Source organism: Pelodiscus sinensis, chromosome 1 (assembly GCF_049634645.1).
Source record: "Pelodiscus sinensis isolate JC-2024 chromosome 1, ASM4963464v1, whole genome shotgun sequence".
Taxonomy (NCBI): domain Eukaryota; kingdom Metazoa; phylum Chordata; order Testudines; family Trionychidae; genus Pelodiscus; species Pelodiscus sinensis.
In genome coordinates, this window is record NC_134711.1 from 120620591 (window position 1) to 120636550 (window position 15960).

Sequence of the window (15960 nt, forward strand, 5' to 3'; positions counted from 1 at the left end):
CTGCCCTTTAACCTAAGGCTAAATGACTGCCAAGAGAGATTGCTGGTGCAATGTATAATCAGATATACAAACAAATTATAAGTTCTGTACAAACAAGTTATAAGTTATTTCTGGCATATTTTATTTGGCATACAAATCTTGATTCTATTTAACTGTTAGTATGGGGGGCTCTCCAATGACCTAGCAGAAATCTTAGGTCACTTCACTTCCTATTCAGAGCCAATGGACAAATATTTTAAAAATATTTTAGCTATCTTAATGTTGTAGTGCAGCTGGAAACAAAGAGGATCCAGCAAACGCTCCTCAGAGCACTAGTGGTTCAAAGGCCATTATAAAACTGCTAACATAAGAACAGCCATACTGGGTTAGATCAAAGGTTCATCTACCCCTAATATCCAGTCTTCTGATAGTGGCCAATACCAGGTGCCCCAGAGGGAATGAACAGAACAGGTAAATTCCTAACTGTCATCCATTCCCAGTTTCTGGCAAACAAAGGCTAGAAATACCATCTCCGTCCATCCTGGCCAGTAGCCACTGATGCACCCATCCTCCACGAACTTAACAGAGTTTTTTTTTGAAACTTATTATAGTCTTGCATACATATTCTTCTTTTCCAATACCCTATATTTGACATATGTTTAGCCTACTGTTTTATAGAAGACCTACTCTTTGTTTTCTACCACCCCTCACCTTGTCTGTTTCTACTTCTAAGAAACAGTTATGAAGCCCAGGGGAGGCAGGAGGGGTTGGGGACAGCAGGACACAGGATCAGGACCTAGAGAGGACCAAGGCGCTATAGTGGGGACTTTGATCGGTGTAGGGAGCAGAACCCAAAAGGTACCTGAGCAGCCACCAGGCAACCTGGAAGTGGGCCAGAGTGCAGGAAGCAAGTCCCAAAAGGGCTGAAATGGACCACAAAGCAGGAATGCCCCCTCTCCCCCCCCCATCATGGAGCTGATTCCCCAAACATCAGTCCCCCCATTCATAGGGAGCTTCTACTCCCCACCCTGTAATCAAGGGAGGGAAATTCACTGTGACTTATCAAAACATGTTAATGTATCAAGTGAAAGCCATAAAGGAAAACCTTTAACTTGATATCTAAACAAAGGAAGGGTTAGGTAAATGGCAACAGAAAACTTTTAAATTCTCTCAAGTGAGAGCATCAAAATTCTCTTATGGTCAAGCTTTTGGTTCTGCAAGGGAACAGCCATTGTAGGATCCATAGCTTATGTATACATATAGCAGTTCTGCACAAATAGCATAAAGATTAAAACTTTGCCCTGGATATCAGCAACAAAATTAAGAGTCAAGTGAACCACTGTCAAGATCAGAAGCAATATGCTGATTTATAATTTGCCGTAACTGAAGTCTTACATTCTAGCTCCCTGCCTCTCAGGCTATGTCTACACTGCCTTTTTTTACAGCAGAAGATATGCAAATCACGCTCTCAGTTGCATATCTTCTGCTGATCCTTTTCACGGAAGCGGTTTTGCCACTAAAAAGCCCCGTGCAGAAGGGGCCATTTGTCGGGAAAAAACCCTTTTGTGCAAGATCCCTTATTCCAACAAATGGCCCTGTCTGCACGGGGCTTTTTAGCGGCAAAACCTCTTCTGCAAAAAGGATCAGCAGAAGATATGCAAATGAGCGCAATTTGCATATCTTCTGACTCAAAAAAATGGCAGTGTAGATGTAGCCTAAGAATGCCAAATTCCCCAATGTTCACTTAATCCAGCTGCCACTAATCTAAAATTAAGGGAGAAATCACAAAAAACTGACTCTATAGGTAGCAGAGTGCTCATCCACTGCTACAAAACAGCCGGGCACTGATAGTACACATAGTTTCCAAGATTTAAATTTAATAGATAAGCACATATTAAGAATGATCTATGGAGAAGTCAACTTGTTTAACAAGCAACTATTCTAGATGTGACCTATTGCATGAAATATGACGATTTTGCATTTCAATTTAAGCCCTTGTGGTGCAGCTCCCTAAGTTTAATAAAATATATATTGGTATTTTGGCACACTTAAAGGCATGTAGGTAGACAGGCAGGCATGACAGTGAAGATTTCAAACACAACTGATAGCTGCAAAGTCAACCCTGAATTGTATGCTAATTTAAAACATGAACTGAATGACAACAGTGCAGCAATAAAAAGGCCAAAGTGGACAGCCTACAGCAGTGTTTCTTAAACTGTGTTCCCCCCCCCCCATAACTTTCCCTCAGAATCCTCCCCCCCCCCTTTTTTTTTTGCTCAATAACTTTTCCCTGTCCTCTTTTGTTTGTTTGTTTGTGCTCAACAAGAAGTTCTTGGTGTTCCTCATAAAAAAATTGTTTGGTGTTCCTCCATCTTAAAAAGTTCAAGAAACACTGGTCTAGGGAAAATTCCAACGCACCCTATGGTTTCTTCTTCCTCCCACTTTTTAGGGTAAATAGTGTTACAAAGTCAGAGTTAGGCTGTTGTACAAAAGGTTGAAGAATTCAAATAAGGATTAAAATGAATCAAAGCTCAACATTCTGGTATCATGATTGGTTTTTTTACACAATTAATATGCTCCATCAGTCTTAACAAGCAGACCGCCATTTAATTTTAATAGAGGACAAGTTCTTTAAGCAGTTTTATATAGATAGAAATTGGAAGTTTAAATTACTATAACTTAAAAAGGAATGGACTTAAGCATACTTACAACATATGACAGCATTTCTAATACATTTGACCATAAAAAAAAAATCTTACTTACATCCTCCTTGTTGCATGTAAAGAAAAAAAATTCTATTAGAAAAATAATAACCTACATTATATTAGTATCTGCATCTTATCTATTAAGAGGCCTGGCACTGTCGATGAATAAACAACTCCGGTCATCTGAAGAAGTGGGCTGTGCCCACAAAAGCTCATGATACCATCTACATGTTTCGTTAGTCTACAAAGTTTAAACAAAAATCACAGCACATTAATGCCACCAAAACTCATTTTCCCCAGGAGTGATCTCAAGCAAGGTGTGTCTAATGTTCTCTTATGGAGGAAAGTGATATTTTAATTCTATCAACTCGGTGCTCAAATTAGGTGAATTTTTTAAAAATCTCCTACTCCTTCCTATTAAGCATACTTTTAGCACCCATTTTATTATTTGGGGTGGGAAGGACAGTGATATTAACAGAGCTCTTTTGGAAAAAGGCATACGTGTATGGTGGAAAAGGTTTTTTTTTCCCCCAAAAGAAAAGGCCTCCAGAAAAAAGCACAGGTGCCCTGGTGGTTACTCTGTCCATAGTAATCACAACTTTAAATGCGAGACAGTGTCCAATCAATGTGGATGCTATCTTTCAAAAAAAGTACATGGCTTTTTTGATGCGCTTTTGCTGTATGGACATTCTCTTTGGAAAGAAGTTTTTCCAGAAGATCTCTTCTGGAAAAGCTTCTTCCAAAAGAAGCCTACAGTCTAGACATAGCCTTAGTTGCTTTTTGATCAACAGGATCCAAGTTGAAGTGAAAGCCATAGCACATAAAAAATTTTTTGTTTATCTGTATAAAAACAGCCAAAGTATGGTTCAAAATATTAACTCACCCAAAAGCTATAACAAAATTAAGACAAACAGGGAGGCAAGGAATTCAGCTTTTTGAAACAAGACAAATAATTACTGTTCAATTAAGGGGAAGAATGAAAGACAAATCAAGTATCAAAAAAGCAAGTTTTTAAAGGTATAAATTCTTACCTCAAATTGAGGCCAATTCATTGACATCCCTGGACCATGATTAGCTCTAAACCACCTCAGATCTTCAATAGCATCTGCTGTTTTGATGTTCTGCTCTAATTCACGATAGATATTTTTGTAACTGCAAGATAAATTTGTTTTTCTATTTAATATAGATTTACTAGAATCCAGTAAATCAGAATAGAAAATTATATAGAGGTTGGACCTCCCAAAATTGGAACTTTCTAGTCCAGTAACATCCATGGTCCAGCAGGATCAGGGATATTCCTGGACCAGGGAGTCCTGACTGGGAGCCCAGTGGTAGGAGAGCTGGCAGCTGGGAGCCAGGTGGGGCTGGTGGCAGCACAACTGGGACCGGAGCCAGAGCAGCCCCGGTAGTGGAGCCGGGGCTGGGACCGGGGACATGGCAGCCCAGGTAGTTGAAGATGCAGCAGCGCAGCAGCCTAGCTGGGAAGGGGGGGAAGGAGACACACTGAACTGGTAGTGGGGAGAGGCAGTGGGCTGCGGACCAGTAGCAGGAGACCCCCCTCCCCGGTCCGGCAAATTCCCACATGTGAACGAGTCAGGTCCCGAGGGTACTGGGGCCAGAGAGGTCCAACCTGTATTTTTGCCGTGATTTACATGAGCCAAAACACTACTCTGTAGTGTAGGACAAAAGACATCTGTATGAAATTCTTGTGCAAATCTTAGCAATAGCAACGAAATAAAAAGAAAAACTATGTGGCCCACCCATTGAGTTTTTGATAAAATTATTTAACTCAAAAGGTTGTTTTTATTTATGTAGCATCCTCTGTGTAACCGTTAAGCAGTGATAGTTAACTGTAAGTGATAAATGTTTTAAACGCTTTTTAGAATGAATTCATTTATAATATTACCTAAAAATTCACTTAAGCAAAATTTTCATCAAGCTTGCCTAAACTAGAATGAAAAATTATAGTGTAAAACTAATGAATTCTAGTCTAAATTATGTTCATAAACGTATTTACTAGGAACATTAAGGTATACTAGAAAAACCTGAAATGCCAGAAAATCAAAAGTATAATTAAAAAAATTAACCCCAATAATTGGCTGCTGTTTCCTTACAATATATATTTCCTAACAATGCTGTCAGCAATTAAATAGTAATATGTTCCAGATAAGGTTAAAGAGAGATAAAAATAGCCTTCAGAATAAAGATGTGGGCAAGATCCAAGTGATGACAGACTAACATTTATCCCACATTTTAATCCATTTCAAATGAAAAATGGTTTCAATATCTCCAGTACTGCTTCAGTTTTATCTCTTTAACAATGATTGGTGTCAGACATGTTTATGCCATCATATCTGTGCACTCTGAAATTAATAGATTCTAGTTTTTCCTGTCAAAGAGAGACAGTTATGTACCTTTGGTAACTGGTGTTCTTCAAGATGTGTTGCTCATGTCCAGTCTTAGGAAAGCTTTTCCCTAGCTGGAACATGTAGGTTGACAGGGGAGACCCCTAGAGTGGTGCTAATCTGGCTAAGTATATAGCCTCCCTCAGTTTCTTCTTGCCAGAAGCTATTCCAACATAGGGGAGGTGGGAGGGTTTGGAATGCACATGAGCAACATCTCGAAGAACACCAGTTACCAAAGGTACATGACAGTCTTTTCTTCTTCAAGTGTGTCAAACCTGTTCCCCGCTCTAGCATTCCAAATGCAGAAGGTGCAAGAGAGCTTCAAATCCTTGCCTCTATAGGCACTAGTTACAAAAACTTCCCCCCAAAATCCTAATACACATATTTTGGGAAATTTGCGGCAACCATCAAGTGCTTTTGATCCCTAAAAAACCCAGAGGTGAATACCTGAAACCACCCCTACGGGTACCCCAAGCTCCTTTGCTCCAAAAGAGCTTGAAAAAGAAAAGAGAAAAAACAAACTGCAGTCTCTGGTAGCTGACCCCTAAGCCAGAGGCATGCTGATACACACATACAGACTTTCCAGGACACACGAATCAAATCATCACCTTAGAAGTGATTTTTATTACAAAACAAAAGATAAACTTGATACAGCATACTTGATTTGCTAGATGTTACAGAGCAACCAAGGGAAACATTAAAAAACCAGAGAAAAGTCTCGGCACAAAGTTTAGTAGTAAATGGGGGGAGGCATAGATTCACAGAGCAGTTCAAACCAAACCACAAAATAAAGAAAAATTACCCTGAACATGACTGGACTCACATTTCCCTGGCACTCACTTCTAATTTTCTGTTTGTTCAGTCCGCTCCCATGCTCTACATTCCCAGGGCGGGGGGGAGATGGTAGCCCTGCCTGGGTTTAAATCACTCCATCTCTCTCAACTCCTGGTTTATTTCTCCCACACAAAGAAAGAAGGCAGGGAATCTATATTCAGTTCAAATTTCAAGCCTCTATTGCAAATGGCTCTCCTGGCCCCTGGCCAACACCTTTGCTAGGTATCTGAGTTAACCCCTTAGTCAACGGGTACAGGTCAGCATTCCTCTTGTTCATAACAGAGTGATTGCTCAAGGTCATTCCAAGTTAGGGGATTCCCAATCTGCTATCTGATGGAGGGATTGGAGATCACCAGTCTGCAACACTACCCTTCCAAACGCAGTGTCCTCTCTAGCCTGATGTTGGATGGCAGTGTGGGACAAACGTGTGGACTGACAACCACATGGTTGCCTAACAAATGCCTTAGGCAGGAACATGAGCAAGAAAGGCTATGGATGAGGCCTGTGGGTGGACAACTAAGGGGTTGGGACCTTTGGCAAATCATAGGAAATGCAGATACAGGCTGTGATCCAGGAGGAGATCCTACAGGAGGTGACGGGGGAACCCTTTCATTCTATCTATCTGTTATGGCCACAAGCAATTGGTTGGATTTCCTGAAAGGCTTAGTGCACTCCAAAAGCTGAGGCACACCTCACATTCAGAGAATGCAGGGACCGGTCCCGAGAGGTAAGGTGAGGCTTGGCTTGGAAAACCAGCAGGAAAATGTCCTGGGACACATGAAAATGGGGGACAACTTCCGGGAGGAACAAAGGGTGGAGTCTCAACTGAACCTTATCTTTAAAGAAAACAGTATAAGGGGGTTCAGACAAATGCTTCAAGTTCAGAAACTCGTCTGGCTGAAATAATGATCACCAAACCCACAACTTTCTCAGACAAATACAACAAGGACAAATGGAGGGACCCACTAACCTTACCAAAACCAGATTCAGGCCCCATTGAGGCACTGGGTCCCTCACATGAGGGTATAACGTATCCAACCCCTTAGGGAACCGGCCCACTAAGTGATTTATAAACCCCGAACGTCCCCCAGACCCAGGGTGAAATGTCAATATTGCAGCTAGGTGTACTCAAGTGGAGGAGGTGCGAGCCCTTGCTGATTTAGCCCCATAAGGTATTCAAATGTCAGGGGAAAGTTGCTTGCAGGGGTTTGATGTTTTGCTGACAGGCCCATATGGGGAACCTCTTCCACTGGGAAATATATTGCCCACATGAAGGGTTTTCTACTACCCAGTAGGACCTGCTGCTCCTTCTCCAAACATTGCTGCACAATCGCAGAGCCTCCAGGCAGTCAGGTACAAGTCCTAAAGTTTATGATGCAGCAAAGGACCGTGATCCTGGGACAGCAAGATCCGAGACTGAGGTGAGAGGGATCGAAGGGGCCACTGACAACGCTAGCAGCTTTGTGTACCAATTCTGCCTGGGCCAGGCCAGTGCTATCATAATGGAATCTGCCCTGTCCTCACGGATCTTGATCAGCACCTTGTGAATTACAGGGAAAGGAGGGAATGCATATGGGAGCCTGACTCCCCGTGAACTTGGAATGCATACTGGGAGCCCCCTACTTGCTACAATTGGGGGCTCGGTGCCAAACAGGAATCCACTAGCACCCTGAACAGCTGAGTAGTGGGCATCTGCGACCCAGAGCCTGTGTGCTGCAAGGAAGATTGCACCTCCTACAGCAATCTTCCTAATGTTGCCAACAGTGTGCCCCTGCTGACAGAGGCGACCAACGTTGACCTCGAGCCCACTGTCTGTGCCTGATGGTAGGCCCAGGGGATCCAAAAGGGCAACTAGGGTGGCGCCTGCCACTGAGGAGGCCACTGCACTGACACCTCTTGCCTTTCCACATGACAATGCACAGATGAGAGCCGCCTCTTAGTCCTGCGGGTCTCTGGTTCCTACTATGATGTAGATGTCAGAGATCACTGGAAGGGCTCTACCTTACACAGGAGCCATCGCAGGATTGGTGCAGAGGTGAGTGGTCCCGACTTGGGGAATGGTACTGAGGTAAAGGAGACTTTCTCAACGTGGGAGGGGTTCCCCTTTGCACGCACTGGACCCAGTATGGGTGCCGGACCAGCAGGTAGGGACTCTCTTGGAGACGCTGACTGTCCCAACATTAGTTTGATGAGGTCCTGGGCTGCCTCACAAATTTTGGGAGTGGAAGGCATATCCACATCTCTCCATCTGGTTCTCTTGCGATGGAAAGTCCACCAGTACCGGACTTGACGGAACCAGCTGCGTGCTGCCAGAGTCAGCAATGCTGGAAGGGTGGGTTGTTTTGAAGGGTGCTCGGACTCAGGATGCAACCCTTCAAATTTCTTCACCCTCAAAGTAGGGGACCTGCCACTTTCCTGCCTTTGCCACTTCTGCTCCAGAGAATGAGAGCAGTGCCATGCAGAGGCCTTCTGTGCCAGTGATCACTGATGCAGGAGGTCTCTTCTCCAACTCCTTACACAGAGCCAGTGCACTCCGCACCTACAACGGTGCATTGTGCACGGAGGCCGATCGGTCCAATCCCCCATTCAGCACCACGGGCCATGGATCAAAGGAGACCTTCACCAAGGTAGTTCAGAGGCAGAACTCCCTATCACTGTGCATTCTTGAAGTGAAGGCCCTGCAGATCTTGAACTTATCTGTGAGGTGAGTCACTCCCAGACACTTAAGGCAGGAGTTGTATGGGTCACCCATAAGCATAAACTTCATGCACTCCTTGCACCATTTGAAAGCCCTAGAGCCGAGGCATGCCCCAGCCCTGGCATAGGAAAAAGCACAAGAAGTCCCCACAGAGAGCTATTACCTACTAACTACCAACTAACTTGAAAACTTAAGATCTGTCTGAAACAATAGCTAGGGAACTAATGCTTGCCCACAGCAAGATAAGCTAGCTCCAACGACCATCACTGATGGCAAGAAGTAACTGAGGGAAGGGACAGTCGGCAGGGGGCTATACACGTAGCCATTTTGGCACCGCTCTAGAAGTCTTCCCCTACTAACCTATGGGTTCCTGCTAGGGAAAAGCTTTCTGATGACTGTGCATTCAGCATGCACGCGCACACGCACGCACCCCTGTCTAGCTTGGAATGCACACAAGCAATCACTCAAAGAGCCAAGTGTTATTTCAAGCTACTAAAAGCATATTTTAACTGTCTCTTCTGCCATTTTTGTATTCTAAATTTTAAAGAAAGCCATTGGATTATCATCTTTCCAACATGTTGTCCTGAACAAAACTAATAAAGTAAATTACAGAAATGGCTTACTACTGAATTATTAAAACCTTTCTATTTAATGCCAGAAAAAAAGAAACATTTTAAAAAGCATTTAGTCAGATTGTAAACTCTACTGGATGCATAATATTTAATGGAAACATTAAAGCAATTTTAGCAAGAAATGTTTTAAATATTAAATTTACCTCGCATCATTAGACAAGTCAAGGTGTTTCTGAACTTCCAGTAACACTTCCCGGAAAAAACGCAGACGTTTTTCCTCAAACTGCTGACACTGTTCAAATACCTGCTCCATATTTTCCATATACTGAGGTGTTACCTGATCCAGGTCTTTCAGTGATTTTTCATACTTTTCTTTTGTCTGGAAAAAAAAATGCAATGCAAGTTGTTCTTGCTGTAACTATTTGCCTATTACAAGAGGTTCACAGAATGGTGAACTAGTCAGTAAAGTAACAGTCAATACTGAGACTATAATAGAAACATCTGCTTTATTTATCTTAGTAAAGTTTTTTTTTCTAGGTTATATGATTTGCAACAGCTCTGTCTACCATAAGGGGGATATTTTTATTTGTAAATTAATGAAATCTTTTAAAGGTGTTGAACACAAGCTAATGAGACCGTATCCCTAAGATTATCTAGATTCCTTTTTCTTTAAGCATTTTAAGTACCATATGTAGTAGTTCCAGCATCCAGAGAAGATTGTAAAGCTGTCACATTCAGATGACTTGAGGATGAAATCAGAGAAGTTACTTACCTTCCAGTAACTATGATTCAAAAATGTGTTGTCCATGCAGATTCCACTTCTACTATGCACAAGACACATGCACAAATCATCAGATTATTTTGGCTAGCAGCATCTGTTGGGACTGTGACTACTCTGGATGCTCTTGCCCCTCACCACGCAAAAACACAAAAGAGACAAGTCCAACTATTTCTCCGTTCCTTCACTAATGAAGAACCCAGATGGTATAGGACTCCAGAGCAGCAATGGATGGGGAGTCATGGAATCCATAAAAGGATGGATTTAATTTAGCTATATTGTAATATAATTTAACACAGATTCCCATTTAGACAATGTTTGGATGGGTATTTCCTGACCTTTAACCCTATCTACAAATGGCATAAAACAGCCCAGGGAATCTTCTGAAGGGTCTTATTCTATCCAGACAACATAGAAGAGCCCTAGACACATAAAGGTTGTTCAGTTCAGCTTTCCCTTAGTTTGTGGGGCTTGTGAAAGAAAAACTGGCAGCATCTGCTGATTTAAGTAAAAATAAAGAAATTTCTTCTAACAACTTAGGGTGAGTGCTAAATTAACTTTCCCTTTGTGAAACATGTGAAGTTGACCTGCCATGCAGAATTTCTCCTACTGTTCAAGTTAATATTGCAACAACTAAAAAGGCACTCTATGGACTGACCATGTAACAAGCAGGTCACTAGAGTCCAAAGAAATTCCCATTAAACCACCTACCACCATATTCAGGAACCCTTTCCTTTGTGGGTTCTCAATGGGGAAATACATGAATGAGAAGTCTATTAACAGTATGATGACAAAATACCATGCAACTCAACAGAAAATTAAGTGCCTCTGTTGCTACCGAATGTACCTTTACAGAGCCAACAGATGGTCCTGAATAGTAGAAATTAGAGCTTTTAAGGAAGATCTTTTCCATGTAGCTACATAGGTCAATCTTGTAGAGTGTTTTTGCTATACACTAAAGCATTCTTGCTTTCAACTGAACAACTTCTTTCAATGCTAGTTAACTAGCCAGCATTTGCGCTGTCAGAGGTAAAGATACTTTGTCTGGGTTACATATGACCTTTGTTTTGAGAGATCATGTCAGGTAGAACAGGTACTGTGATCAGGGATTGCGCTGACAAGTTAATAAAATCTAAAAAAAATCATAACTCTCTGGTCCATCCTAGGACAAAAACAATCATTACTGATGAAGGCTCAGTTTCTTCAAACTCTTAGTATTTATGACATTGATGGGTAGGTAGGTGAACCTGATCTCCAGTGTAAGGAGCTCTTGCTCCAGAGAAGACAGTAGAGCAGGGCTGGGCAAAATATGATCTGTGGGCCAATTTCGGCCTGCCAAGCCACCGAACCCAGCTTGTGAGAGTCTCAATAGGGTCCCTGTCTGCCCTACCCCCATTCAGCACTCAGTGTAGCTGCTGAGAGCAGTACAGAGTCATGAAAGGCAAGGATCCTGGCTAAGGAACCTGCTGGGCTGCTGGCTGGGAGCCACTTAAGTTCGTTCTCCAAGCCAGAGCCTGCCTCCTGCACCCTAGCCCCTCCTTCCCCTAACCATCTTCCCCTACCCCAAGTAACCTAAAGCCTCTGCACCCCTGCCCTAGCCTCTGACTGACAGAAGCTGGGACTGGACAATGGGATGGATCCACTCAATAACTGCCCTGTTCTGTTTGTTTCATCTGAAGCATCTGACATTGGCTGCTGTTGGAAGAGTGGCAACTGGGCTAAATGGACCAATCGTCTGACCCATTATGTTCATTTACCTTTTCCATTCTTAGGAGCCCTATTTTATCTGACTGGGAATCCAGGATTTTCCCTTAAACACAGACTCCACCCGAAAGTGAGCAGAGTCCCCGGGAGAGCCGGGTGGCCCTGGTGGCAGATGGACAGCAAAGGCCTGGTCAACGCATGGGCATTGCTTTAGGCTTTACGGGGAAAATCCATGCAAGACTGCCCGGGTGACAGCAGGAGGACAGGGAGGAGCTATAGCAATCCAGCTCTCCTAAGGGTCTCCCCTGGATTCCCCAGAATCCTTGTTGAAAATGTTCACCCTAATATCTGCCTTCATGCTTTGCAGCCTCTGACACTTTCAATACAGTGTTGTCTTTAGTTGGCCCCTTAGAATATGCAGTCAACTATGAAGCCTCACTCTGCTATAGGGGTGGGCAATACTTTTTGAAGGGGGGCCACTTCATGAATTTCAGAAGTGGTTGTGGGCCACTCTGGAAGAGATGGGGCTTCTGGAGAAAGGGGCAGGGCCAGGAGACTTCATGTACTCCTCACCCATAGACCCTGATTGGTTTGGGACAGGGGAGTGTGTGAAGTCTTTGCGTCCCGCCCCCATCCTGCAGGGGCGCATGGCGCCTAGAGAGAACCAACAGCTGTTTTGAACAGCTGGCAGTTCCTTCTGGTGCTGTGTACCCCTGAGCAGAGGAGGGGAGGGGAAATCTCTCGTCCCCAGGTCTTGTGGCCTGGGGTGGGAGAGCACCCACAGGCTTGATCAAGGGGCTTGGAAGGCCAAATCCAGCCCACAGATGCTATCTTGCCCACCCCTGGAGTACAGGGTCTTGGAGGGGAGGTAACCAGGGGCAGGCGGGGTACAGGGTTTGGGGGGGGGGGGTTTAAACTTGGGGTAAGCGTGCAGGAGGTGGTGCAGGGATTTAGGCTGTGACCAGGGATAGCAGAGGGGGGTACAAGGTCTGAGAGGGGGTTGTGACCTGAGGAGGGTATAGGAGGGGATGCAAATTTCAGAAGTGTCCGCAGGCCGACCTAGAAGGGGCGGAGCCTCGAGCAGAAGGTCATATTTGTTTTATCCCCCCTCTTAAGTACTACTCTTTCAGAAACAACTGTGCCACAGATTGTATTAAAAGCTACAATAGAAAAGCCCAAAGGGGGGAAGAAAACTGCATGTGTCACTAATGTAACATTTTCCAGTGAATACTTGATCATTTTAGTTTTGTAGAGCACACATCACTTTCATGAAGAGGCATAAGACACTTAAAATTAATACTTGGTCCTAATATGAGTGCAAGGGACTAAACTAAATGACTGAGTTGTCTGGGGTGGAGGCTTAGATTTCATATCACAGGGCTTGCAGCTCCTGCCCCCCACTTCTAATCTGTTGCCTAGAAGCTGCCCAGCAGGCACAAGCCCTTTGAACAGAAGCAGTTGAAAGGGCTCATGTCTCTGGGCAGCTCCCAGGCAACTGGCTAGTGGGGCAGAGCTGTGAGCTCTTTCCAATTGCTTCTGTTTAAAGGGCTTGTGTCCATGGGGTGACTGCCAGGCATTGCAGCCACCCAGCAGGTGATCCTTTTAAACAGAAGCAGTTGAAAGGGCTCACATCTCTGGCTTCCTAACACCACATGGGGAGGGGAGACCTGCAAGTCCTTTTACATGCTTTTATTTAAAGGGCTGGCTGGGGGAAAACACAAGAGCCCTTTAAATAGGAACAGCTGAAAGGGTTTGCAGATCCCCATGCCTTTAGTGCCTTGCCAGAGATGAAGGATTCCTTTGAGCTGTTCCTATTTAAAGGGCTCTCCTGTTCCCCCCCTGCTGCTAGGCAACACATTGTCTGACAAGGGCAGGGAAGGTGCCAGCCCTTTAAATAGAAGCACTTAAAAGGGCTTGCAGCTCCCCCAGCCTCTAAAGCTGTTGCTAGGGAGTTAGACTCAAGCCCTTTTAAGTGCTTCTATTTAAAAGGGATTGTTCCTTCCCCAGGGCTGCTAAGCAATGCCCTGCCTAGCAGCCTCAGGGAACAGGAGAGCTCTTTAAATAGAAACAGCTGAGAGGGCTCACAGCTCCCCACCATCCAGCCTGTGTTGCCTGACAGAGCCCTCTCAGCTATTTCTATTTAAAGAGATAGCACCTTCCCTATGCTTGTCAGGCAATGTGTTGCCTAGCAGCCCCTGGGAAAAGGAGAACCCTTTAAATAGAAACAACTGAGAGAGCTCCTCTAGAGGCATGTTGCTATGGAGCCAGAGCCAGACCCCCAGCCCGGTTCAGCTGTTTCTATTTAAAGGGCTTGTACTTTACCCACAGCTGCTAGGCAAGCCACAGGGAAGATGGGAGCTCTTTAAATAGAAGCAGTTTGAAGGACTTCCATCCCTCTCCTGTTCGGAGGCAAGGAACTAGGGGGCGGGTCCTGAAACTGCCTCACTGGCTGGATCAAAGCCCTAGGCGGGCCGGATCCAGCCCACAGAGGTTTTTGCCCACCCCTGGGCTAGGGACGCACACAGAACATGGGATTGCATCCATGCCCATCTTGACTAATAGCCATTAATGAACCTGTCCTCCACACATTTATTTTGAGCCCAGTTATAGTTTTGGCTTTCATAATATCCCCAGGCAGCAAGTTCCACAGGTTGACTGTGTGTTGTGACAAGCCAGGGCTGGCCTTACCATGAGGCAAACTGAGGCAGCCGCCTCAGGTGCCAGACTGGGGGGGTCTGTCAGGTGCCAGACTGCCACTAGAACTCAGTGTAGAAAATTGTGTCTGCTGCTGGTGCATATGTATTCTCTCTGCTCTAGATGCACTGAGATGGTGGAGTGCTGTGCTGGAGGAAGGAGGGCACAAGACACAGAACAGGCAGGCAGGAGAAAAGATGCATGGGGGTGTCATTTGAGTTCCCCACCTCAAGTGCCAAAATGTTGTGGGCCAGTCCTGTGTGAAGCAGTACTTCCTTTTGCTTCAAGCTTTTGCCTTTTACAGGTTGGAGCTCCCTTGTCCAGCACCCTCAGGACCTGACCCATCCCAAATGAGGAAATTTGCTGGACCAGGGGAGGCCCTCTGCTATCAGCCTCCCAGGATGCTCCAACTCCCTGCAGCTGGCTGAGCTCCAGCCCCACTGCCTCTGGCCTCCAGCCTGCAGGGCTTGGATTTGGGCTCCGGCCTGCTAGGGCTCCTCTGAGATGGAGCGGTGGGCCTGCTTCTCCCACATCCAACCGGGAACCCCAGGGATAGGGCTTGCTGGCTGCCTCACTTTTGCCATCGGCTTCTGTCCCATCTGTCCAGGGCTCCCCTGTGATGGGGCTTGCTGGCCCTGCTGCTGTCCTGTCCATCTGGGACTCACTGGTCCTCTTGGCCAGGGTTCCTCGGGGACAGGGCTCCCAAGCAGTTTGCACTCCAAGGCACCGGAGCTCTCTGATCCAGCAACATCCAGATGTTGCCAAACCAGAGAGTCCTGGATTTTGGAGGTTCAACCTGTAGTTTCATTCATTGACCCCTGATTCTCTTATGTAAAGGGATGCATAGTACTTCCCTATTCCCTTTCTCCACTCCCTCCATGATTTTATAAACCACTGTTATATCTCCTTAGTCATCTTTTCCAGACTCAACAGTCCTAGTGTTTTTAGTGTCTCCTCGTCTACATACTATTTCATACCCTTTAATTATTTTTGTTTCCAGTTTCAAATTCTTTTATATATTGCCAGTGCTTTTTTGTGACGGTACTGCCTGGTACTCAGTACCAGCATCTCCAATCAGAGCTCAACAATTTTTCCCCTGGAGTACCGGCACTTTTTTTTTTTTTTTAAACAAAAAAAAGCACTGCATATTGCTATGGAGAGAACAGAATAAAACACAGTATTCAAGGTATGAATGTATATAGTGGCATTATATCATCTTGTTTTATCGATTCCTTTCCCAATGTTTCCTAACACTGTTAGCGCTTGACTACCACTGCACCAAGCAGATGTTTGCAGATAATTAACCATAATGACTCCAAAATCTCTATCACGAGTTATACCAGCTAATTTAAATCCCATCATTTCATATGTATAGTTGGGAGTGTATTTTCTAAGGTGCATTACTTTGCATTTATTCAACTCTGAATTTCTTCTATTTTATTGCCCCACTACCCAGTTTTGCAAGATCCCTTTAATTCTTTTCAGTCTTTGGACTTAATTGTCTTGAGTAACTTTGTATCATTTGCAAATGTTGCCATCTCACAGTACCCCCTTTTCCAGACCATTTATGAATAATACCCTACCTAATTTC

The 15960-nt window shown here is 44.5% G+C and overlaps 1 protein-coding gene and 1 long non-coding RNA gene across 7 annotated transcripts in view; one reads left to right on the top strand and one right to left on the bottom strand.

The window, feature by feature from the left end:
• LOC102459807 (uncharacterized) overlaps positions 1 to 15960 on the top strand; it is a 52731-nt gene that overhangs the window by 29974 nt on the left and 6797 nt on the right. The window lies entirely within an intron of this gene.
• PACSIN2 (protein kinase C and casein kinase substrate in neurons 2) overlaps positions 1 to 15960 on the bottom strand; it is a 118791-nt gene that overhangs the window by 10512 nt on the left and 92319 nt on the right. For all 4 annotated transcript variants that reach the window (XM_075899269.1, XM_075899278.1, XM_014575789.3 and 1 more), the window contains exons 6-7: positions 9397 to 9572; positions 3716 to 3836 (exon numbers count right to left, since the gene is read on the bottom strand). In XM_075899269.1, coding sequence (XP_075755384.1) covers positions 3716 to 3836; positions 9397 to 9572 — 297 coding nt within the window. The remainder of the gene's footprint in view (positions 1 to 3715; positions 3837 to 9396; positions 9573 to 15960) is intronic.